We start from the raw sequence: 26,680 nt of genomic DNA, 5'->3' as shown, positions 1-26,680 counted from the left end.
TAACTCATTGTTACTCCCCGCTCCTCTGTGATTGGTCGAGTTCACTAGGGAATGTCGGATTTTTAGCCGCTAGTCCCCCATCGAGGTGTTAGCGCACCAACCTCTCGATGATTATGAAAAACAAGCCTGCCGTTCGGAATCGGCAATAAATTGTAGGTCCCGGTCTAATTAGCCCTCATGTGCAGAAAATGACCGTGGTGCGACAAAAATGATCAAATGACAACAACTGTTCGCAGTGACATCTATTGAGTCTTTACATGCTGAAGTGTCATCATTAGTAAGCTGACTGATGAATATAATTGATTGGGGGGGGCCCCTGGAATTTATTTGTTGGTAAATTGAATACAAGTTAAAATTTTTCGTGGCCCTCACAGAGGGGATGTCCGAAGAGCTACCAGGTAGGGGTAGTTGACAGGTTTCATTTTTGGGGCCTTGGATGAATCGCATTGTTTTTTTTCTTGTTTTACACTGTAAAATTTGCAACAGTGGAAGGCCGGGATAAATCCTGTCTGGGCTCCGCTAAAATTTGCGAATCGGGTCCCGGGTCCTCGATTAAGAGCCCTGGAATTTATATGATGGTGGTATGAATACAATGAAAATGTTTCTTGGTTCAAAAGGACTCTAGTTAGGGAAACCCTCATGGAGAAATTTCCTGGGGGTACTTGATCTGAATCAAATTTGCTTTTCCCCCCCGTTTATTATTTTAATTTAACGAATGAGTGGGAGAGCGAGCTACTGAGTCCATGAGTGAGTGGGCAAACGAGTGAGCGAATGACTTAGTGAGTAAGTTGGTGAGTGACTTGATGAGTGAGTGAGTCACTGAATGAGTGACGAGTGAACGGGTTTGTGGGCGAATGAGGGGGAGAGTGAGCTACTGAGTGCGTGGGTGGGTGAGTGAATGGGCGAGTGGGTTGATGAGCGAATGAGTAGTGGGCGAATGAGGGGGAGAGTGAGCTACTGAGTGCGTGGGTGGGTGAGTGAATGGGCGAGTGGGTTGATGAGCGAATGAGTAGTGGGCGAGTGAGTGCGTTAACGGATAAGTGTGTGGGCGAATGAGTGGGCGATAGATCTAGTGAGTCAGTTAACGAATGATTGAGCAAGCGATCTACAGAGTCCGTGAGCAGGTGAGTGAGTGAGTGGGCGAGGGGAAGAGCGAGTGAATGGAGTTTGTGGGCGAATGAGTGGGAGAGCGAGCTTCTGCGTCCATGAGTGGGCGAGTGAATGGGCGAGTGGGCAAATGAGCAAATGAGCGAGCGAGTGAGTTAACGTGTGAGTTGTTTATTTTATCATTATGTTGTCAGCAATGCATGATATTGCAGTGCACCACAATGCATTGATGCATAAACATACGCAATGCACCACAATCAGCAATCCTCCATATTGCAGTGCACCACAATAAGCAGTACAGCTCAATACGCAATACATCACTATACATCGTATTAAGCACCACAATATACCATAACCACTGATATATGATAAAAAAGCGATGCACTATAATCCGCGATGCACAATTATTAGCAGTGCACCACAATAAGCCATACAGCCCAATACGCAATGCACCACAATACGTAATAAGCATTGTATTGCAATGAGAAATACAGCACGCGATTCACTATAAGCATAATGCATAACAATACGCCACGCACTACAATCAGCAATGTACCACAGTGAGCGATACAGCCCGATACGCAATACGCACTGCATTATAATAAGCAATACAGCACGCGATGCATCACACATTACAACCAATGCACCATAATAAGCAATACAGCACGTGATGCAGTATATAATACGCAATGCACCACTATTTACAATGCACCGAAATACGCTATGTATCGCAATAAGCGAAGCAAGCACCATAATATACGAAAAAAGCAAAAGCACTGCATTACTGCATCACTAAAAGCAATATGGCACGTGATGCATTGAAATACGCAATGCATAAAAATGAGCAATTGACTATATTTACAGTGCACCAAAATATTCATTCACTCGCCAGTTCCCCACTCTGATTTCGATAAGTAATGCACTGCCATCATAATACTCGATGCAGAGCAATACATACGTTATACACAATGATAGGCAATACACAATAAGTAATGCACAAATATATGCGGTGATTTTCAACACGCAAAGCACCATCATCGGCAATAAAGCACAATACTACCACTATATGCAGTGCACCACAATGAGAAATGCAGCACAAAACGCAATATAACACCATCTGCAATGCAGCAAAATAAGGAATGCAACACAACTCGTAATACAGCACAATACGCGATGCATTGCATTAGGCAAAGCACCATAATACGCACAATGCACCACAATAAATAATAATAAGCACTACTTTACAATAAACACTACAGCACGTAATGCTGGTAATAGGTCAGATTTGTTTACTTACATTTGTTACAGACAACCAACAGTTTGCAGTGACGTCTAGCGAGTCTTTATATACTAAGAAATTATCATAGGCTGAGAGAAGTGTATTGGGCTTGCACTATGTTGTAGGCAGTGGTAAAAAGTCGATTTGTTTACTTACATTTGTTATAGACAACAAACTGTTCGCAGTGACATCTAACGAGTCTTTATATGCCAAAAAGTTGACATAAGCTTAAAGAAATATATTGGGCTTTTACTACACTTTAGGCATTGGTGGAATGTTGATTTGTTTACTTATATTTGTTACAGACAACAAACTTTTCGCAGTGACATCTATTTAGTCTTTACATGCAGAGATATCATTAGTAAGCCGACTGATGAATATGATTGATTGGGGGCACTGAAATTTATTGTTGGTAAATTGAATACAAGTTAAAATTTTCGTGGCCCTCACAGAGGGGATGTCTGACAAGCTACCAGGTGGGGGGCCCCATGTGGTAGTTGACAGGTTTCATTTTGGGGGCCTTCATTTTGGGGCGGTTGAATCGCATTGGTTTTTTCTTATTTCACACTGTAAAATTTGCAACAGTGGAAGACCAAGATAAATCCAGTCTGGGCTCCGCTAAAATTTGCGAATCGGGTCCCGGGTCCTTGATTGGAAGCCCTGGAATTTATATGATGGTGAAATGAATACATTGAAAATTTTTCTTGGTCCAACAGGGCTCCAGTCTGGGGAAACCCTCATGGAGAAATTTTCTGGGGGTACTTGATGTGAATCACATTTGCTTTTTTACCGTTTATTATTTTAAAGTAAGAGAAAATAACATAAAATGGGGGTGTGGGGCTGGCCGCCACAGGTGGAAGAGCCCCTCAGTAATTAAATAAAATCAAAATGCCGCTGCTGCTGCTATCTATTGACGAAAATTAAAACCCGGGTTCAATGACCGTGAAGAAGTTTGATTTAATATCAGACATTTATGAGACCCGGGGCCGTAACTAGTTCGGGCCAACCGGAGCACTGCCCCGAGTCGAATGGTTTAAGGAAAATTCACCGACAACAATTCACTGACAACAGTTCGTCACGAAGCTACCGAGTCCGTGAGCGAGTGAGCGAGCGAAATATTGAGTGAGGGAACGGTGAGCGAGCTACTGAGTTCATGAGTGATTGGCGAACGAGTGAGCGAATTAGATTTAGTGAGTGAGTTGGCGAGTGACTTGGTGAGTTGGCGAGTGACTTGGTGAGTTGGCGAGTGACTTGGTGAGTTGGCGAGTGACTTGGTGAGTGGACGAGTGACTGAATGAATTACGAGTGAACGGAATTTTTGGGCGAATGAGTGGGAGAGTGAGCTACTGAGTCCGTCACTGGACGAGTGAATGGGCGAGTGGGTGAATGAGCAAGTGAGTGAGTCAATGGGTGAGTGGGTGTGTGAATGAGTGGACGAGCGATCTACTGAGTCCGTGTCCGGTGAGTGAGTGGGCGAATAGAAGAGTGAATGAACGGAGTGACAAGTGCACGGAGTTTGTGGGCGAATGAGTGGGAGTCGAGCTACTGAGTCCATGAGTGAGTGGGCGAACGAGTGAGCGAATGTCTTAGTGAGTTGTTCAGTGACTGAGTGAGTGGCTGAATGTGTGACGAGTGAACGGGGTTTGTGTGCGAATGAGGGGGGAGAGCGAGCTACCAAGTCCGTGAGTGGCCGAGGGAATGGGGGAGTGGGTAAATGAGCGAGTGAGTGAGTTGACGGATGAATGAATGGGCGAATGAGTAGCGGTTGAGTGGGTGGGCGAACGATCTACTAAGTCCGTGAGCCGGTGGGCGAGTGGAAGAGTGAGCGAACGGAGTTTGTAGGCGAATGAGTGGGAGAGCGAGAGCTACTGAGTCCGTGAATGGGCGAGTGAATGACCGAATGGGTAAACGAGCGAACGATAACGTGAGCTAGCAGATGAGTGGGCGAGCGATCTACCGAGTCCGTGAGTGGGCTAGTGAATGGGCGAGTGGGTAAACGAGCGAGTGAGTGATTAGTGGGTGAGTGGGTGAGTTAACGGATGAGTGGATGGCAAATGAGTGGGCGAGCGATCTACTGAGTCCGTGAGCAGGTTAGTGGAAGAGTGAGCTAACGGAGTGTGACGAATGAAAGGAGTTTGTGGGCGAATGAGTGGAAGAGCGAGCTACTGAGTCCATGAGTGGACGAGTGAGTGAGTTAACGGATGCGTGGGTGAGCGAACGAGAGTGGACGAGTGGACTATCGAGTGAGCGAGTGAGGGAGTGACCGGGCGAGCTAAGAGTCCGTGAGTGAGTAAAATATGAGTGAGGGAGCGAGTGAGTGGGTGAACGAGGTATTGAGTGCTCGAGCGGGTGGGTGATGGATTAATCGAGCGTGCTACTGAGTTCGTGAGCGAGTGAAATAGTGAGTGAGTGTGAGAGTAAACGAACGAGCGAGTGTGCAAGTAAGCGTGTGAACGGGGGGTGACTGGGTATGCGAATGAGTGGCGAGTGGGTGAGTGGTTGTGCGATTGAGTTGGCGAGTCCACGAGCGGGTGAGTGAGCAAATGGATGAGTTAGTGAGCGAGCGAGTGGTTGGGTGGTTGGGCGGGTGAATGAGTGGGAGAGTGCATTGTTGATTGGGCGATTTCGTAAGCGAACGAGCTACTGAGCTACTGAATCTGTGAGCGAGTGAATAAGGGAACGAATGAGTGGGCAAGTGGGTGCACGAAGGAGTGTTCGAGCATGCTATCAAGTCACGAACGAGTGGGCGAGCGAGTGAAATAGTGAGTGAGGGAGCGAGTGAGTGGGTGAGTGAGTGAGTGAGTGAGCGAGCGAGTAAGTGAAATAGTGAGTGAGGGAGCGCGTGAGTTGGTGAGTGGGTAAGAGAGCTAGCGACTGAGTGGTAGTGGGTAAGTGAGCTAGCGACTGAGTAGGGAGTGGGTAAGTGAGCGAGTGATGGAGTGAGTGAGTGAATGGAAGAGTGGGTGGGAGAGCGAACTACCTTGTGTGGGTGAGTGAGTGAATGGAAGAGTGGGTGGGAGAGCGAACTACCTTGTGTGGGTGAGTGAGGGAGCGAGTGAATGGGAGAGTGGGTGAATGAGGGACTCATCGATCGAGTTACTGAGTCCGTGAGTGAGTGAGGGAGCGTGTGAATGGGCGAGTGCGGGATTGATCGAGCGAGCTACTGAGTCCGTGAGTGAGTGAGTGAGGGAGCGTCTGAATGGGCGAGTGCGGGATTGATCGAGCGAGCTACTGAGTCCGTGAGTGAGTGAGTGAGGGAGCGTCTGAATGGGCGAGTGCGGGATTGATGGAGTGAGCTACTGAGTCCGTGATCGAGTGAGTGGGTGAGCGAGCGAAATAGTAAGGGAATGAGTGAGTGAGAAACGCTTCAATTATAAATATGTAAGGAATGAAAATTATGTTGAAAATTGCTAATTAAATACAGCATGTTTTGAATGATACAATTAGTATAATTTTCATTCAAAACATACTGTATTTATTGGGGGCATACTGTGCTTATCAGACCCATGTCCTACTAATGATGCTGGAATGTTCTTTCCAGCATCAGTAGTAGGACATCGGTCTGGGTCATGGGTCGACAGGTCAAATTCCCAACAGGGTTAAAATCTCGAAAGGGTCGAATTGAAAATTATAGTTTCAGCGTATACGCCGCACTTCGTAGTTTCGAGTCCGGCGAGATTTGCATTTCTCGCGGCGAGGGGCAATGTGGAGCTCCGATCAACGAAATTTTGAAATTTTAGTTTTCACCGTATAAGCAGCACTTTCTGTCGGGATTTCTATTCCTCGCTGCATAATATTTGGTATGCCTGGGAGGGGGGAGAGAAGTCGTTTAAAAATTAAAGTCTCAGTTATTCGACACATTCATACGATGTTTTGACTTGGACTCTTGAACGTAGTATGAACGAGATTTCTCTGTATTATGCAGTGGACTTGGCGAGAGTTCACGTTATGTCCTGTTATTCTGCAATCCTATCCTACTTGTTCAAGTCGAATGGACGCTTCCCGTTGCTAAGCTGCTTATACATGTTTACATTGCCGATTTACTTTTTTCTCTGTGATTGGTTTAATATTTGCAAAAGGGAATACAGAATATATTAATCTTAATCCTCAAATCGTACTATATATGCAAAAATAAATTTTACCTTTTTTTTATATGAAAAGAAATTTCAGCTGCCCAATCCATGGGTTTTCAAACAATCAAACATTGCGGGAAAAATTAGAACTCTCCACGAAGTCCACGGGCCATCAGCTCTGAATTTGGCAATTCACAACGGCTTAATACAGTGTACAATGAGCCAAGGGGAACCCGGTGAAGTAGGGGGCCGAAATAATTGAAGACATAATTATCATAATTATGAGTCATAATTATCATAATATAATTTGTAAGACCATAACATGTATCTTAATTCTTGATTCCCGTAAAAAAACACCGTAAATACAGTGGAACTTCGGTTAATGAGCTCAAATCGGTCCATGAAACTGCTCGTTATTCGAATCAAACTCCCCATAAGAACTCATGGAAACACGGATAATTCGTTCCACGGATAATTCACGTAAAAATGACGAATAAGAAAGGCATTTAATTATACATATACAAATACAAATAAAACACCACAACAGGCAAAATGCCCAACGAGGTCGCTGAGAAAATGATGCCCATAACAAATATGGATGTCATATATTTCAAAAATACAGCAACCCAATTATAAACACAATCACAAAAATTATAAAAAATATATACACATGATACAATGCCCATAAATAATATCATGGTTGTCTTATTCTAAGTAGGGATAGTTTCTCGATTTACCCCAACATGTTTATCGTATTTCTTTTTAATTGCGTCAATTGTGTTACAATTTACAACCTTCAGAGGAAAGCTATTCCATTTATTGACAACCCTATTAGAAAAAAATTCCCTGTGACACCATAACCTCGCATTTTCCCTTACCAATGGATACTGGAAGCCCTGTGTGCCAATAAGGACACGCGTAGCTCTTCTCTGCACCCGTTCAACCAAGTCTATGTCCCTCTGTAGGTATGGTCTCTAAAACCTTGCAGCATACTCCAGTCCAGGACGAACTAAGCCTCGAAAAAGCGGAAGAATGACTTTAGGAGAACGTGAAAAGACCTTTTTGAAAATGAGGTCAAGCATTCTATTCGCTTTTTTGACCACCGCTGAACAATGTTCAGAAAACCTAAAACCGCCGATCGTCAATGAGAATTCCCAAATCGGTGACCCTAGTTGAATCCGGGATAGTGACACCATTCAACTCGTAAGAGAACCATGGGTTGTTCGAACCAAAATGAGCGACCATGCACTTATCAATGCTAAACGTCATGCTCCATTCATTTGCCCATGCTGCAATCCTGTTTAAGTTGGTCTGGAGCGACTCCCTATCGCTTTCATTCCCGATTACCCCCCTTTAGCTTCACATCATCTGTGAATTTGCTAGTAATCCCATCAATACCCTGATTGAGTTTGTCGATAGAAAGTGAAAAAAGTATGGGGCCAAGGACACTTCCCTGAGGAACTCCACAACCAGAGAATTCCCCGTTCACCATCACTCGTTGTGACCTATCACTCAACCACGATTCTATCCAATTCGGAATGTTCAAAATGTTCGGAAACATTGGCTTATAGGGTGGGTCCCGATGAATTTATTAAAGATAAATTTTGCGTTCATAGCCTTCAAATAACATTGAAATTAACAGAAAAATTGATTATTATAACATATAAAGGTATATTTTTCCGAAATTTCAATTAAAAAAATATTTTTCATTATAAAATAAATTTTTGATTGTCGGGGGGGGGGGGACGATCTCCCCCTTATGTCCCGCTCCCCGTGTACGTCTCTGATTCCACCGGTATGGGAAAGGATTCAGAATGGTAGAGCTGATGACGAAATTTTGCTGACAAGGCGGCGAGGCGTCAGAGTTTTGCTGACTTCTGCTGACAAGGGGGAGGGGAGGGGGTCAAAAATAGCTAAAATTTACTTACGTAATACTTGAACAGCCCGCTCCAGTAATAATTATAAGCTCGATGGTTATCAACAAACGGTCATAGGATGCTGCCATCTCTTCGGGTGGAAACGAAGACGTGTTTCTTTTCCGACCGTTTTTTGTCTCACAGATGGCAGCATCACCGTCGGTAGATCTCTTCTACATTCGTACCACGGGTTTTTTTTATACGCGTTATGATTATGAGTTGAACCTGGATTAAGTGCACTAAAAAGTGGCGAAATATGCTCTAAAAATATGCAAACATGCACTTGAAAATGCAAAAATATGCACTGAAAATACCAAAATGTGCACTTAAAATACCAAAATGTGCACTTAAAATACCAAAATGTGCACTTAAGCACTTAAAATACCAAAATGTGCACTTAAAATACCAAAATGTGCACTTAAAATACCAAAATGTGCACTTAAGCACTTAAAATACCAAAATGTGCACTTAAACACTTAAAATACCAAAATGTGCACTTAAGCACTTAAAATGCCAAAGTATGCACTAAAAATCACAAAATATGCATTAAAAAATCTTGAAAAGTAAAAAATTCCGAGATATGTACAACAAATGAGAAAATATGCATTAAAAAAATTACCAAGAAAAAAAAACAGACGTGCTTTTAAAATGAATCTTTTCTATTCCTTCGTGCGCATATCTATTCATTTATAAAAAAACATATCCACTCATATATATATACCGCATATGCAAACAACTTCTACATATTTTTTATTCAGATATTTTATAACTTATAGTTTGTTGCAGCTGCTAAATAACAAAAATACCAGTAACAAAAGAATTTCGACGCTATTTAAAAAAAAAAATTTAACACTTTGACGTATCTCTAGAAATAGCCTCACAATAAAACGATTAATATTCGTAAAATACTTCATACAAATATGTTATGAACAATATTTATTTGAAAAATTAAAAAAAAAAATATTAGCGAGCTTAAATAAACCTTCAAAAATATGCACTTATACTGAAAATTCTTTGATTTTATGAAAAATTTTTATTTAAAAAAAAAGCCAAAATATGCAAATGCATATGTGCATATGTTATATGTGACCTTTGGCATTGACCCTAGAGCACAGCGGAAATCCCTTTCCATAGCTATTAAAATTTGCTGTAGTATAAAATATTATCCACCAAAATATTACAAAATTGTTAAGCCCCTTTGATTTTTATCAACTGACAACAATTATTTTAAGCCCACAAAAAATATTCAAATATTTAAAAAAAATGTTATCCCGAAAAATCGAAAAACGGGACTCTAAGAAACAATTGCTCACCGGTCGGCATTCATGAAAAAGACTGTTAACGGAGTATAATATATGGAGTATAACTATCCACGTCAGTCAGGAAAATCTATTTTTTTCACGCGTTGTAATTCTGGTTCGTGCCACTAAGGGGTTCTACCATGCATCAGAGACGACCATCCCTACCCGGAGGGGTCGACCCCAACGCCAGTTACTTGTTTTAAGAACAGCCCTGCCAGTGGTAACGCAATCCGTTTTCCGCGCGTACACGCGCTCAGCGTAGTGTCACCTCGTGTCTCAATTTGTGCTGTCCTTCTGATTTCCGTTGGCAGCAAAACACAGTGCTGCCCTGCTTCGTGTCGCGATCGCTGAACGCGGCTCAATTTGTGCTTTGCGTAAGGAGAAATGCCTTGTAATGTGTGAGCATTACAAGGCAAACGAAACCCTGCCTTCGTTTCTCATTACAGCCGAAAGAACTTGAAAGGTACCCATCATCAAAGTGAAATTGGAATCATTCCGTTGGATATCAGGTTAGTCATCATTCTAGCAGTTTAAGAGGGGGGGGGGTTGGGAAGGTAGCTCAAGGATGCTAACGTCGATTCAAGAGAATATGGTCAGAGAGGCTCGACAGTCACTTATATGGGGATTATCTCGGGACATTCCTCAACCAATAATAGTGGTTGGTACATTCCGAAATAAACGATCAACTTCAAAGAATGGCAAGGTTTTCGTGGGCGTTTATTGTTTTAGGGAGGGGGATGTTCATCAATTTTCATAGTGTCATTATTGGTTCATGTCTTTACATGGTCTCTGCGTCTCATTTGGTTCAGGTTACGCGTGTTATCGGCTCTATATACTCTGCGGGAACTGATACCAATGTATTATTCTCGAGAATAACCGCGTGAATTTTTCGGCAGGTATTTCGATATTGAAATTCCACTCATAAGAATATTTGTCAGACGTTCTTTTAAAACATGGGTGGCAGCACTTGACCACAGACATCCACGCCCAGGTCTGTTTCGACCAACAGCTAAAATCTGTTCATTGTGACAGAGCGTTGGGTCATGATCTGGTTAGGAGGTGAAGAATTTGCTTTCGATGGTCTTCCTCCAGATCGAACCCGTGGAGCCCTACGGTAGCCTTTAGGGTGGAAAACGAACATCTTCGCACTGCGCTGTTCCGATTGTTACTGGCACTGGCTTGAAGATTGTATTGAACCCGCTAATTCGAAAGAAAATAATGATTTTTACTTACAACTCTTCAGTTGTGTAAACTCTGTTTCATTCTGAGTAGGCATGAATCAATATTGTCAGATAGATATGACATCTTGTTTCGCGACGCTCCTGGAAGCCCCTATGTACACTAAGAGGACCCCCGAAATCTTGGCACACATTTGTACGTAATATAACTATTATATTTATTCACTTGACTACATCCTTATACATATTCGTCATTCATTTAGCGATGAGCACTGACAGCATGAAATTACCAGCGACGGGTGGTTCCACGAGTTTGAACTCTTTCACGAATTTCCTGACATTGAAGCTGAATCTGAGGTTATCGATGAACGAGTTGAGCGCATCGATTTCCAAGAAGCTGGTTTGTTCGTAGTAAAGGAAGACGCTCATGCGAGTCACTGCAACGAGTATGAAAATGTTTGAACATACGTACATAGTAGCTATACATTACTAAATAAACACACGACACACTTTTTCATCGTGATTATAGATCTCAGGTATAACCATAAGTATTTTTTCCCCAAAATGAGCAAACGTATTTAAATATTGAATGTATGATCGTGAATGATTTTTCGGAGCTAAACAGGCGTCATGTGTATGGTTATCTGGCCGTGGCCCCAAAATAGATTGAAGTTAATGACCAATCAGGCATTTCAGGTACCACCACCACTACTACTACTTAACCGTACACGCACCTCGTGCACATTCCTTTGCGGAATCCCTAACAGATCGGTACATGCCGGAATAAAGGTTTTCAGTTGTAAACGTATTTATGTTGTGAGAAATGTGTCTGTTTCGTGTTCTTGTTGATGCTGCCATCTATCCGCCATGTTTCAAAGTAAAGATAGCAAATGCTTGAATTTTTACGTTATGTAAGTATTGTGTTGTAGGTCTACTAGTACCACTAAAACAAACGCACATCGTTCATATTCCTCCGGACCTGTTAACGAATCGGTATATGTTGAAATGATGGTGCGCGTATGTGTTGCATTTCTGCCTGCTCTCCGTGGAAGACTTTTTTAGAGATCGGTTCGCATTCACGCCTTGAAGTTGGAATACCGTAGAAAACCAACTTGATCCAATCACTATTGTACCGCCAACGGGGTCTGGATCATCCTGATGAGAGTTAAGCACGAAGCCCTCACAACCGCATAGTGGCTACATTTCACGTACTGGACACCGCGAATTTACTTAAGAATCTGTTCGTTTGTAAGAAAATAATTCACCGCTTGATTTCAGGGACCCTGCTCAGTGATTGAGTACAGTGAGCCGGAAGAGAAAATATAACTCAACACAAAGAAGGGGGGCCATCTAAAAAATAAAGTTATGAAAATATATAAATTATTATGACCAAATTATCCAGAGAACAATACTATTTTGTTCTTAACCAACTTATATTCCGTGCAGCAACATATTCCAATGTGTTATTTGATGCCTATACTTACATAGTATGTATGGTAGTGATGGCGATACGTAAGATACCACAGTGCTACCGTCACTGATTTTATTGCCGGGGATGTTGACGACGAGCCAATCCAGGAACTCACTGCCGTTCAGATTTCCAAACAAACCGCCTGGTCCTAAGCAAACAAAAAATCGTATGTCATAAAAAAATAATAATTTGACAGACATTTATTTGACAAAAATAAAGAATTATATATTTCGATTGTGTGCCTACCAATCATGATCAAGGTATAGTTGGCGGATTCCTTTGCCTCAGGGAATGACACCGTCGGCCTAAATAGTGATTGGATCACGTTAACCCTTGTCCCATAGTCAACTTCTTTTGCGCCATAACTCACCTATTCGAAACATAATAATTAGTTCTGAAGCAACGAATAAATTAGTTATTCGTTTATATTAATCAAAGTTATATTATCAAAGTTATATATATATATATATAACTTTGGCGTTCGTTTGTTAACTTATATATATACTGTATATTTTACCGCCAATTTCGTTAAATATTGACCCACCAGTGCGCGAAGTGGCCACTGATTCCGGCCAAAGTCCTATAATCGTCGTCAATATGCCGTATTTTTTCGTGATAATTATGTCAATCAAACTGCAGTCACGATGCAGTAATTATTTCTTCCCCTCAAATTTTGCGAATAAACTATATGCTTATATAATTATTTTTATAGTTTTTCCTTTCAAATTTCACTTTTTTTCTCTCTCGTCACATGGAGCTAATCTAATATATACATGTGTTATACGTTGGCGATTAAAATAAAATGGATTTGGCTCCCACCGGGCGTCTTACATCGAGCATTTGCCAGGGATCTCAGGCCACTTCGCGGAATGGCAGGCCAAAGTCAGAACCATTTTAATTCGGACTCTGACCAAAACTCTTGGTGAAGTCATGAAGAGGCCTTCGCCGACGCGAGTCGGCCGCACTTCGAGCTTTGTCATTAACGTATATTCAGGAGAAAGATTTTCCTGGTTGTTATGCCGATGCAAAATTTGAGGGAAAAGTTCTCCAGGAATTGAATCCAGGTTTCCTTGCGTTCTATATATAAACTAGAGACAGAACTTTCTTTTCTTTATACCACGCATTAATGTTAAAACATTTGCAGCGTCTCATAGCTGAATGACTGAATGAACGCCAGAACTTTGCCACTGGACTTACCCGTTGCCGAGATCTCTTCAAGTCCAGCTTCGTGGCAGAGAACACTGGCAGAGAACTTCGAGGCTGGAACACTTTATTTTGTGTCAAAAAAAAAGAGCAAACAAACATTTTGACAATATATTTTCCCCGGACAATTGGGTATTTTCGCGATTAACAAATTTTATGGTGATTACAGACGAGATGGGGTTGGGAGTCTCGTTAAGACAAATGAATGTACGCATATTAGGATGGAGGTATTTTATAAAGCAATTGGAGGGGGGGGGCCCTTTCCATCTCATTAGTTGTCTTCCACTTGCCACATTATATACCCAGGATACAAAAAAAAAACCAAACGAAATGGGATTCTCATCGGAGGGATTCATCTCCCGCTTAACACCTTGCGGAGTCACCACACAGAGCCACAGCTTCTTAATAAACATTTATTACGACGACACAAACATGATAATCTGGGTTAATGAAAAAGACAGGCATAGAAATTTTTGAACCTCACGCTTTCGTGTGCAGTGACTCTCTGCTCTGCTGTTTTCCAGACGGTCGTCTCCAGTACCCGGGATCACGTGACACACTCGAGGTCGTTGACCCGACTCTTGGGGGGTCGTCTGCGTGAGACACCACACACTCCCTCCCCAGTGATCACGAGTAATAAGAGGTGATCGCGTACTATGAAGTAGCATCAGTGATCACGAGCACTGTAGACGATCTGGAAAGTGGACAGTACGTCCAGAACGAGTGGTTCTGACTGGTTTCACAGCAGAATCAGCTGCGAGTCCGTCAGACGTAACTGCAGTTGGTACGTTTGGAGATACAGGTACCGGCTCCACCGTCGGATTCACAAGAAATGCCGGTTTAAGCCGATCGACTGACACTGACACTGATTTTCCTCTTATGTCCACGTTGAACACTTTGTCGGTCCGGCTGATCACTCTGTATGGTCCTTCAAATGGCTGTTCCAGAGGACGTTTCACCCTATCAGTTCTCACGAAAACGTGAGAAGTAGTTTTCAAATCATGGTGAACAAATGTAGGATGTCCTCCATGCCGTTTGATTGGTCGTGGCTGGAAAGTTTGGACGTGAGTTCTCAGCATTTGTAGAAACTCGGAAGCGTCAGTTGAGTTGGAATTAGCTCGTGCTTGGAAAAATTCACCAGGTAATCGTAAAGTTTCTCCGTACAGTAGTTCTGCAGGTGTGCACCCCAAATCTTGTTTCAGAGAGCACCGAAGACCGAGTAGAACTGTAGGTAATGCTTCAGTCCATTTATGGGTTTGGTTGCATTTCAACGCGGCTTTGAGAGGGCGATGCCACTCTTCCAACATACCGTTCGCTTGTGGATGGTATCCAGTTGTTCTAACCCGTTTTGCTCCGATGAATTTGGAAAGCTCCCGGAATAGCTGCGATTCGAATTGGCGACCTTGATCAGTTGTTACTGTTAAAGGTGTGCCGTATCGAGAAATCCAGGTGGAAAGAAAAGCTGTAGCTACCGTGGTTGCTGTGATGTCGCGGATAGGTACCGCTTCTGGCCATCGTGAAAACCGGTCTATCATTGTTAGGCAATAAGAATATCCATCGGAAATGGGCAGTGGGCCAATGATATCCAAATGAATATGTTGAAATCGTTGGGAAGGTTCCACAAACGATTGTAACGTGGATCTCGTGTGCTTGTGCACTTTGGATCTTTGGCATGGTATGCACACTTTTGTCCATTTAGCACAGTCTTTAGCTAGACATGGCCAAATGAATCGCTTTCTGACCAAATCAATAGTACGTCTAATTCCTGGGTGTGAGAGTTTGTGCATATTCCAAAACACATCATATCGAAATTTTTCTGGAATATAAGGTCGAATAGCACCTGTTGATAAATCGCAGTAGAGCGCTTTAGCTGCGTCTGGAAGAAATACTTTCTTCAGTTGCAAAGCTGATTTGCTCTTTAAAAGTTCCTCTAGTTCTTTATCCCTCTCTTGTTGCTCAGCGATGGCAGTAAAATCAAGAGGTCCAGGAACTGAAATTGCTGTTACGCGTGATAAGATATCAGCGGAAATATTTTGCGATCCAGGAATATGGCAAATGTTCGTTGTGAACTGCGATATATAATCTAAATGCCTTAGCTGTCTAGGTGAGCATTTTTCACTTTTTTGTCGAAACGCGTAGCACAGTGGTTTATGGTCACTGAAAAGTATAAACTCACGAGCTTCAAGCATATATCTGAAAAATTTTATGGAAGAATATGCGGCAAGAAGTTCTCGATCGTATGCGCTATACCGTGTTTCGGTGGGTGAAAGTTTACGTGAGAAAAAACCTAGCGGTTGAAGACCATTGTCCGTCACCTGGTGCAGTGCACCGCCTATAGCATAGTCGGAAGCATCTACGTGTAGAGCTAATTGGGCAGACGGGGATGGATGTGCCAGCAATGCGGCATTAGCTAGTAGCTTTTTGCAATCTTCAAATGCTTTCAAAGTTAATGTAGACCACACAACTTTTGTTTTGTCTTTTCTTTTTTTCGTAGAACCTTTCAATAGATCATGCAGTGGCACTTGTGTCTCAGCTGCATGCGGTAGGAAACGGCGATAAAAATTTATGAGACCTAAAAATTTACGCAATTGCTCAATTGATTCCGGCTGGTTGAAATCGAGTACAGCTTGCACTTTGTCTGGACGAGGTGTGATACCAGATGGTTTGATCACATGTCCCAGAAATTCAAGCTCAGAAACACCAAATATGCATTTTGACACATTTAAAACTAATCCATACTGTTGAAGACGTTGGAATATTTGTTTTAAATGAATTTTGTGTTCTTCGGCATTTTCAGAAAAGCATAGAATGTCATCAAGATATACATAGCAGAATGGTAAACCTCGTAATACTTCATGCATGAACCGCATAAAAGTTTGAGCGGCATTTACGAGACCGAAGCTCAATCTTGTATACTCGAATAAACCCCAAGGGGTTGTTATTGCGGTTTTTGGCATATCTTCTTCGGCAATGGTAATTTGATGATATGCCTTGAAGATGTCTAGTCTAGAAAAAATAGACTTACCGTGCAATTCTTGTGAAAAGTCTCGAATATGGGGTATCGGGTAAGAATCAAATTCCGTAACACTATTTAGACGACGATAATCACCGACAGGACGTACAGTACCATCTGCCTTGGGCACAATATGTAACGGTGAGCTCCAAGGGCTTTTGGAGGGCCGGATAATCCCTTGTTCCAAAAGGAATTCAAACTCGGTTTTCACCTGTTGTTGAATTTTTGGATTGAGACGGCGAGGTTTGGAAGCCACCGGTGGTCCTCGAGTGATGATATGGTGTCGCGTCACATGTTTCACTGTTTTACCGATCTGTGAAGGGTTGAAGACATCTGGGAATTCTTGAAATATAGCACTGTATTCAGAATCTCCAATGGTAGTGACGGAAGGTTGTGTTGTGGGCTTGATCGATCCGAGTACCCGTAATGATGTTTGCGAATCGATGAGTCGTCGGTTTCGCACATCAACGATTAGGTTGAAGTTACTGAGAAAATCAGCTCCAAGTATTGGTGAAGTGACGTCAGCTACGAGAAATGTCCAGGAAAAAGGTTTCCGAAGACCTAAATCCAGTTTCTTCACCGTGGAACCATAAGCAAGAATCTTACTGTTGTTAGCGGCGAACAAATGGAAACTTGGATGTAGTGCTGACGAATTTTTTTTAGGCGGGATAACAGAAACTTCACTGCCAGAGTCAACAAGGAAATGGTCACCCGTAACTCTGTCGATCACGAAGAGCCTGCTGGATTTGCTGCCCGATTCCATCATACCAGCGATGATGGAAGGTCGTCGTTTTTTTTCTGGAATTTACATGGCTGACGGCAGTAGCGGGCTTTCTCACCGAACTTGTTGTGATAGAAGCAGATATCCCGTGCTCGACTTGAACGAGATGTTGAACGCCTAGCTAGTTGCTGTTGGGAGCTATTACGATATCTCCCTCTGGAGAGTCGATTCACCGTAGCCGTTAGCTCTGCCACTTGTTTGGTGAGCGTTTCGATGGCTGATGACGAATCGGTTCGATCTTGAGTCGACTGCATTTGCGATGATGATGATGATGATGGCTGGATTCGGCACACATAATTTTGGGTAGTGATTTCAGCCACTTTGTCGGCTAGGACAGCAAGTTGATCTAATGGCTCACTGGATACCGATAACACTGCTTGAATATTTTGCGGTAAGCGTTGCATCCACAAGGTGCGCAAGAACTCGTCAGTGACTTTGTTGCCGGAGAGCTCTTTCATCTTTCGCAGCAGTTGACTTGGCTTTTGATCACCCAGCTGTAGCTCGTTCAAAAGTTCCTTGACTTTTTGATGTTCCGTCGCAGCGAACTCCTTTATGAGGCGATCCGACAAGGCTTGATAGCGGTTGATTGCCGGAGGATTTAATATCAGATCCGAGACGAAAGACAAGCATTCTCCGTCCAAGGAAGAGACCAAGGCTGCATACTTCGTATCATCGTTTGTGATTCCACTCAGTTGAAAAGCACTGTTGCACTGTTGAATCCATAGTTGCACATTCGATTTCCAAAACGGAGGTAATCGAAGTCCAATCCTCGAAACTTGAGCATTTTCTTCCGCCATCGCTCAGCTCCAACGGGAGAGAGAGAAAAAAAGAAGAGAAGACGAGAGAGAGGAGGAGGTCACACACCAGAAGAGAAGAAGAGCAGACGATGATGCGTGGGCGAGAGGGGTCTGTTCTTCAGGGGCCTGTTTGAGGGAAGAATGGAGTCGTCGTAACCACAGACATAATGGAGGCTCGGAAAGAAGAAAATTTCCGAAAATGCATGAGATTAAATCTTCAATGAAGATGGACTTTCTTTGATGGTTAATGTTCCTAAACGTCGCTGGTCACCACTGCGGAGTCACCACACAGAGCCACAGCTTCTTAATAAACATTTATTACGACGACACAAACATGATAATCTGGGTTAATGAAAAAGACAGGCATAGAAATTTTTGAACCTCACGCTTTCGTGTGCAGTGACTCTCTGCTCTGCTGTTTTCCAGACGGTCGTCTCCAGTACCCGGGATCACGTGACACACTCGAGGTCGTTGACCCGACTCTTGGGGGGTCGTCTGCGTGAGACACCACAACCTCATTGGTGAGCAAATGGGTTTGATAGCGTCCCGTAACTGAAAAAATCTCTGCCCGAGTCCCAATGTATGTATTGCGGGAGGAGAAAATAACGTTATCTCTCAAGAAGTAGATTCATTCTTGTGTTTGGAGATGTGTTATATGCATATAGTGTTCTTGCCTTACACCATAAACTTATCTCATTTATCACTCATATGGGGCGAATGAAAATGTGAATGAAAAGGAATGAAATGTGAAATGGACGTCTAAAATTCTGATCATCAACAGCAGGGTGGGAACTAGAGGTGCGAAAGTGGCAACTGCCTAGCCTGGAAAGTTCACCAGTAATTTAAAAATAAACTATGTCAACATGACAAAAAACAAATATTAGAAATCCTATGGAACTCCGTAGAAGATGGGACGATAAAATTCCGTTTGTCTCAAATCCTAAAAGCAATAGATCAGCAGTGACCTCCGTGAATTCCTTAATTTTCAAAGAATATAAGATCAAACTGCATTGAGGCATCAAATGATATATCCTGAATATTTTTGTACAGTAAAAACCTGTCTTCAACGGTAACCAAGGGACCAAGATTTTCTTTTCTGCTGAAAACAGGTTCCAGTTTAAACAAAGGTTCAATTCACATAATGTGTGAAGCTATATACATACCTATCTTGTGTGTGTGCTTGAAATAAAGGGTAAAAGAAATCAATTGAAGATAATGGAAATTAATTTAAAAATAAATAAAAATAAACAATTAGTCTATAATTACTAGGTCTCGGATTTCTATGTCTTTGCATATTTTGCTATTTTAAGGCATATTTTGCATGTTTCATAATTTTTGATAGAAAGTAAATTTCCTCGCTATTTCGATTTCGCTTCAAACTGGTTTTTGCGGTTCCCGCGTGTGCCGAGAGCTCCTGGGACTAGGGATTTTATGCACTAACAATGAAACGTCGTTGCCGATTGGTGAAAAATCCTGAAATTCAGGTTCACCAATCAGCAATGGCATTGAATTTTTAAAGCGTAAAAGCACTAGCCTTTCAAGGGCACTGGTGTGTGGCTGTAAATAGATTAATCATCTGAATCGGTGTCGGTACTCGTATAAAATTGGTAAATGGGAGAATTTTTTCAGTGTTTGTAGGAAATTTTAAGAGTTTCTATCAAATAAAAAGAATTATTTATTTATTTTAATTTTGTGTCATGCTTTTCTCTAAAGATAAATACCGTACTTGGCTAGGTATTTCTACCTATAGATGGCAGTACATTAGTTCTGAATTTATAGGGATAATAGACACAAAAGGGAAATTTTGGCTGGATGAGATTAGTTAGTAAAACGAAGAGTTTTTTTTAATACAAAAATAAGCGGGTAATGATTTAAGATAATTTAGACTATCTCCACTTCTCACACATTATCATATTATTTTGCTGAAACTAATGTTATTTGAGATAAGATTGAAACAATTATTAAGACATACTTTCTGTTTTATAGGGCATATATTTACAGTTTTTTAAGAGCATAAATGAATTTTTTGCCGCTGTGGTGGTCGAGTGGTTATAGTGCCGGACTCGTGATGCGAGGATCCGGGTTCGAACCCCACAGTGGTGGTCGGCTGAAGTTGGTTTTCTGTGGTTCCCAACTTCAAGGCGCAAATGCGAGCCGATCTCCCCGTTAGAAAGTCTCGCCACAGAGAGCAACAGTCCTACAACGGTAAATCATTCAACCATAACACTTCACTCATAGTTAGTAAAACTGGGGGCAGATGACAGCACTACACATAACAAGCATTACACGGAAACAAACTTTACGTCAGGTTGCACTACACGTACACGCACATTTCCGCATGTACCTATTCGTTGGGGGGGTTCCGCGGGGGGGGGGGGTGCAGGTGTGGTGTAGCAGTAGTAGGTAGGGGCTCGGGGATCCATGATGTTCTTAAGTCAGCCACCTCGTTGGGCAATTTGCCTGTTGTGGCGTTGTATTTGTATTTTTATAAAGAATATTTTAAAAGTTTTTAGAGCATAAAAATCCTAGCCCTATAATAATTACTGAATACTGTGTTTAGGTTTTGACAGCATCTGTATAAAATTCCGACACCTACAGTGTTCTTCTAAAAAATAACATTAACGTTCTTTTAACTTCATCAAAAATTCTGAATTAGGGTGTCAAAATCTGTCGCGTGTCAGGTTCATTTTGTACATTATAGTCTATGTTTATGTAATCCTCAGTATCGGGGCCGTAAGTAAGGCTCCGATACTGAGGATTACTTATTCACCCTGATACTGATCAGGGCATCGTGTATGGCAAGTGCGTACGCATAACACACGGAATCGCTGATATTCCATAACAGAGAAATTTCAAATTAAACATAATGGATCTCGAATTATATGAAACACCACACTAATATGTGAGTATGACACAACAATGTGTACCAATTTAGTAAAATGTGAGTGACTCTAGCAACGAAGAGAAATAATGTATCTCTTACCTTAAGCTGGGAATCCGGAGCTTGGTCAATGAGTTCCGGAACGATCTTAGCATCACGGAAAACTTTGTCCTCCCCCGAGCCAGCAGAAGACGAGGCGATCAGAGCAGCGAGAGCTGGAACCAATAATACCAACGATTTCATGACTATCGGTTGATTCGTACTGTGTGTGCCTCGTTCGCAAATCGTTTCTTTTTATATACATTTTGCCACGCTTATTCCTAATTGAGTATCGAAATCGCTACTACAGTAAGCGTTTGACACACGTCATCCTTGAATTTCGAAATATGGCACGGGTTTTGCCAGAAACATGATGTCTCATGAATTTGTGCTATACAACTTGATCTTAGAGGCACGTTCCATAGCGATATCAGAGCACATTCGTAGTAAGACTCTGGATAATGATGAATGAATTGGCTATTTCTACTTAAAAGAGACAATTTTAGAATGTATCGATTTTGAAAATAATTGCCACTTATAATGTTTCTTCGCTATAATTTATTTTAATTATATTGAAAGTCGAAACACACTCCATTAGCTGTTTGGATCTTTGGATATTGATGCGCGGCAAATATGCAAGATCGAGATGAAAAAGCTGCTTCTATATGACCATGAATTTCAGATACACACGCGATGACATTTTCCTTTTTACCGTATAGTCAGTGTAAGAGTTCATGTTAAAAGTGACAAGAACTTTTGTTAAAACTGATGTGCTCAGAGACGACCCCAAGAGCAGTGCTGTAAAAAGTAAGAATGATCAAATTTTCATTCTTTCGATTAAGGCAACTGACTACGTGCGGGGCACTTTGTTTTTGAAAAAAAAAACAACAGATTTTCACAAAAAAAGTGGGGTTTGAATCAAAATACTGTATGAAATAAGGAAATCCAGTGAAATTTCTGAAATATCTATAGAACTTTTTGAGATATTCTAAATTATGTATTCAAAATTGGCGCGTTTCCAGTACTCACGCCGGACACTGAAAAGCACTCAATTTATTTGAATAGTTTTACACTGTATGTTTCTATGACTGTTATCTGTGCAGTGAACTAAAAAAGTTTTAAGATACATGAAATATTCTTTCAGATATGACAGTTTTTTCGTGAAACAGTACGTGAATTTTCACAAAAAATCAAACTTTTTAATTCATACGGTTGTAAAATAATAAATTCTGAACATATAGCCACAAAATCCTGGTTCATTGCACAGCTAACGTTATCTGGAACACTGTCTCAAATAATTTCTTGAGAATATCTTTCATAGGTTTTTAAAAATTTGGTTTCGCGTGGAATAAAGTACCGAAAAAATGAATCTTCAAAAAAACGCATTTGAAAATTTCCAGTTGCCTTCGAAACCATTGTTGCATATGATTTAAATCAGCCATAACTTTGTTGTTACATATCTACTCTATAATATAAAATCACAAACTCGAAAATTGCCTGTTTCTATGCAACCGAAGTTAGTGACGATTTTATGTTACGGAAATGGGTGACGTTTTTGTGTTACGGAAGTCTGTTACGATTTCGGGTCAAGTATTCATTTGCATACTCTAGCATATATCGGGACCCATTTGACCCATCGGGACCATGTTATGTGCATGTACCGAGAGGCTCCTACATACTACAGCAGAGCCCTTAGGCTGGAATTTAGATGGCGAGCCCCCAAACCAGCTTTTCAGGGGCCCATCTGTGGTTAATTTATAGTATGAAAAATTAAAAAGTGATAGCAATCGTTGTGGTCCCTGTCAGCCCTGACCTTGTGGGGGGGGGGTCATGCCGAGAGGTATGTATATGTATAATATACATATAACAGCAGTGCTCCCAACACACAGGGTCAGGGTACCCGGGGGAGATTGTACGTATACCTTCATGGGAAAGTTACAAGTTTTCATTTCCAGGGATCACTTGATGGATCTCATTGTTTTCTTGATGCTTTAATGTTTAAAAATTTGCGATAGCCGAAGCACAAGATATATCCAGACTGGGGGCTCCATAAAATTTCGAATTCAGCCACGGGTAGTCGCGTGGGTGGTCCTGGATTTTATTCGTTGGTGAAATGAATACAAATGAAAATTTTTCATGGCATTCGCATCGGGGGTTGACCGACAAGATTCCAAGTCGGGGGCCCCCATGTTTACAGGTTTCATTTCGGGGGGCCTGGATGAATCTCATTATTTTCTGTTGTAGAATTTGCAACAGCGGAAGCCCGAGATAAAGCCAGTCTGTGGCCCCACTAAAAGTATGCGAATTGGTGTCCCGGGTAATTGGTTGAGGGCCCTGGATTTTATTCCTTGGTAAAACGAATACAAATGAAAATGTTTCATGGCACTCGCAGCGGGGGATGACCGACAAGCTTCGAAGTCGGGGGCCCCATGTTTACAGGTTTCATTTTGGGGACCCTGGATGAATATTATTCTTTTCTGTTGTAGAATTTGCGACAGCAGATGCCCGATATAAAGCCAGTCTGGGGCCCACTAAAATATGCGAATTGGTGTCCCGGGTAATTGGTTGGGGCCCTGGATTTCTTTCGTTGGTAAAATGAATAAAAATTAAAATTTTTCATGGCACTCGCAGCGGGGATGACCGACAAGCTTCCAAGTTGGGGCTCCATGTTTACAGGTTTCATTTTGGGGGCCCTGGATGAATCTCATTCTTTTTTGTTGTTTAACATTACAGAATTTGCAACAGCGGAAGACCGAGATAAATCCAGTCTATATTCCCCACTAAAAATCCGCGTATTGTGTCTCCGCTACTGTATGTGGGGCCCTGGATTTTATTCGTTGTAAAATTGATAAAAATGAAAAATTTTCGTGGCTCCTCACAGGGGTGTGTCTGACAAGCTTCCAAGTCAGGGCTCCATGGAAATGTTGATAGGTTCTAATTCGGGGCCCCTGGATGTATCTCATTGATTTTTGTTGTTTAATATTGTAAAATTTGCAACACATCGGTAGCCCAAGATATATCCAGTGTGGGGCCCCACTCAAATTCAGCGAATTGAATCTGGGGTCCCCCATGGGGAAGTTTTCTAGGGGTACTTGATGAATCTCATTTGTTTTTTGTTGCTTTATTATTATTTTTATTAGAATTCGCTTCTTCATTAAGCAGGTGCTTTCACACGTCCCTTTCCATAGCACGCTGATGAAGTGGGACGAAATAAACAAGATATGTTGTGAAGAGAAGTGGGGAGGGGGGTGGCCGCCAAAGTACAAGAATAAAATAGTTTCGAATTCTGTGTAAAACATTATTTGAATTTATGTTTAAATTCAAATATTGTTTTGAAATATTTAACATTTGAAATATAATTTAATTCAAATCCAAATGAATTTGTAGAACCATTTTTCCCCAATTTTCGAAAAAATCATTATCTGAACATTGTCAATTGCCTCAAATATGCATTACTTATATAACTAAAAAAGAAAAACGTAAACTTAATGATATTGAATTTAATGATATTAATGATTTAATGATCCACAAACGACGCTAGATAAAGCGCAGCTTGTTTCAGTTGGGAATGGTCTCTATTGACCAGTACTCCCTTGATCTTCCTTTCTATCAAACCGTTCGCTGTCCAGGCTTTACCGGAAATATTCGTGGATTTCATCTTCTGCTGCCATTGAGGCTAACGATCATATTTGACAAAATTTATTGCACGCGTATTGCATATTCTTACAAACTGTATTAAAACATAATTCAATGCCAAAAAAATTCATCCTGCAGTGTTTTGTTGGATGACTACTTTTCTGTACAATTGCCGTTGTTGTGAACGACGAAGCCTACGCTGTACAGCTTTTGCCCTTTTGTATCTTAGGAAATATCCTAGGTCAAGAAGAAAAGGCTGTATCAATGACCGTATTTCAGATGCGCACATGATGCCTTTCCTTTTAGCCATAACCTTACATTATACGAGCTCATATTGGCAACATAGTACTCAAACCATAACAATGGCGGTATTGTCGAAACTAATGAGCAGAGACCTGACTTAGAGCAGTGCTGGAAAAATGAACTAAAAACATAGTTTACTCTGTTGAATATCCACTTTATAGTTCATTAGTGTCTGTGCCCACTTAGAGAGTTTTTCTCAAATTTCCAGAAAAATACTAGAATCGTTCTGAAATTTCGGCCCTGTAAACCCTACGCTTGAACTCGCAAATTCCGAAGAAAATTTACTCACGAGTTTGTCGTCACACATTTTTGGCGATTTCATAATCAGCACACATACAGCAGAACGTATTCATCGGCCAGGGAAGGGAAAGGATGATGACAGTTTTATTATTGTTTCGTTTCCACTCGGATAACACCAGATCTGAAGCATTAGGTTGATCCTCTTACAAATATGCTGATAGGCTTTTGATATTCAATGCTGCTTCTTGTTTTTATAGCCCAAATACGGAAGTTACTTCCATTCAAGCCAGGAATTAACGAAGGCAAAGACCTATCATTATAAAGTTCGTTTCTAACAACCGGCAAAATTCTACAACTCGTCAAATTCAATCCGTTGCTTGCACAAGTCTCGTTTTAATCAGATGAACTACGCTCTGCTACCAACGCATGCGTGTTTGTAGGAGACTCAAAAGCAGCACAAGCGTAAATGTAAAATGCGTGACATTTATTCAATACGTTCAGCTCAAAAACAAGTTACACAATAATCATCACAATCACAAGATGAAAGCACATAACAAATCTATATACAGGGTGTGCTGTAAGGGCTAACGCGACCTTTATCTCATCAACCGTCTGTCACAGATGCATGATTCCAATTTAAAAAATGTTCAAAATTACCCTGCACTCGTTTTTAGAGTGAAAATACAGTGCGTCACAAAATAAATAAATAAATACTTATATATATATATATACACACATATATACATTTTTACAGCGTTCTGCTTGTTCTCCACCCTCCAATTAAAAAATTATTGCCCTGTAGCTTCTGATACCAACAGAAAAATTCTATGTTTCCAAGTGCAATATCCACCAATATATATGAATTCAAACATCGGAGAAAAGTTATGAAGGAACACTAGAAACTGACGGACAACGATCCTTTCCCTCATTTTTTGGCACCCTTTCTTAGAGAGGTTATAGAGTTTCTTAGAGAGTTTCACTTTAGCCGCCGTGGTGGTCGAGTGGTCATAGTGATGGACTCACGTCGCGAGGTCCCGGATTCGAACCCCGGTGAGAACGGTGTCCCCCAACATCTTTCGTCGGAAGATCATGTGACTCGGTGCAAACAAACACGATCCCATATAGAGATCAATGTTAAAATTGCCGAATTTAGCATAGGAATGCGGAAATTTAGTAAGGTTTTCCGCCGCATCAATTTTAAAATTCGAATTGAATTTTGGACTTTCGAAACATTGAGTTTGCTTATAGATACGAAGCCCAGAAAATTAAATATAAAATAATTAGCCAGACCCACTTTTGTGGTGGATATCCATGCAATAACATTAATTTCAGCTTTTTATTTATAACTTCTCAAGCACGAAAATGAAAATTAATATCTCCGTATTATCTTATGTTATCCAATTGCATCTCAATCCATATAGTTTTGGGTGTTTTGAAATTAATTGTGGGTCCATATAAATTA

General features: G+C 41.4%; 1 protein-coding gene across 1 annotated transcript; it reads right to left on the bottom strand.

Moving 5' to 3' along the window:
- Positions 1–11,083: 11,083 nt before the first annotated feature.
- LOC149083610 (26 kDa secreted antigen-like) lies at positions 11,084–21,246 on the bottom strand. Its single transcript, XM_089235396.1, has 4 exons — positions 21,103–21,246; positions 12,572–12,695; positions 12,339–12,473; positions 11,084–11,291 (listed from the first exon to the last, which is right to left on the bottom strand). The coding sequence occupies exons 1-4, from the start codon at positions 21,241–21,243 to the stop codon at positions 11,110–11,112; spliced, it is 582 nt and encodes a 193-aa protein (XP_089091522.1). The 5' UTR covers positions 21,244–21,246; the 3' UTR covers positions 11,084–11,109.
- Positions 21,247–26,680: the final 5,434 nt, after the last annotated feature.

Source organism: Pholcus phalangioides, unplaced genomic scaffold (assembly GCF_987345545.1).
Source record: "Pholcus phalangioides strain wild (caught in Gottingen) unplaced genomic scaffold, Ppha-v1.0 ptg000008l_1, whole genome shotgun sequence".
Taxonomy (NCBI): domain Eukaryota; kingdom Metazoa; phylum Arthropoda; class Arachnida; order Araneae; family Pholcidae; genus Pholcus; species Pholcus phalangioides.
Note: the sequence above shows the minus strand (reverse complement) of the source record. Positions and strands in the feature narration are given on the sequence as shown.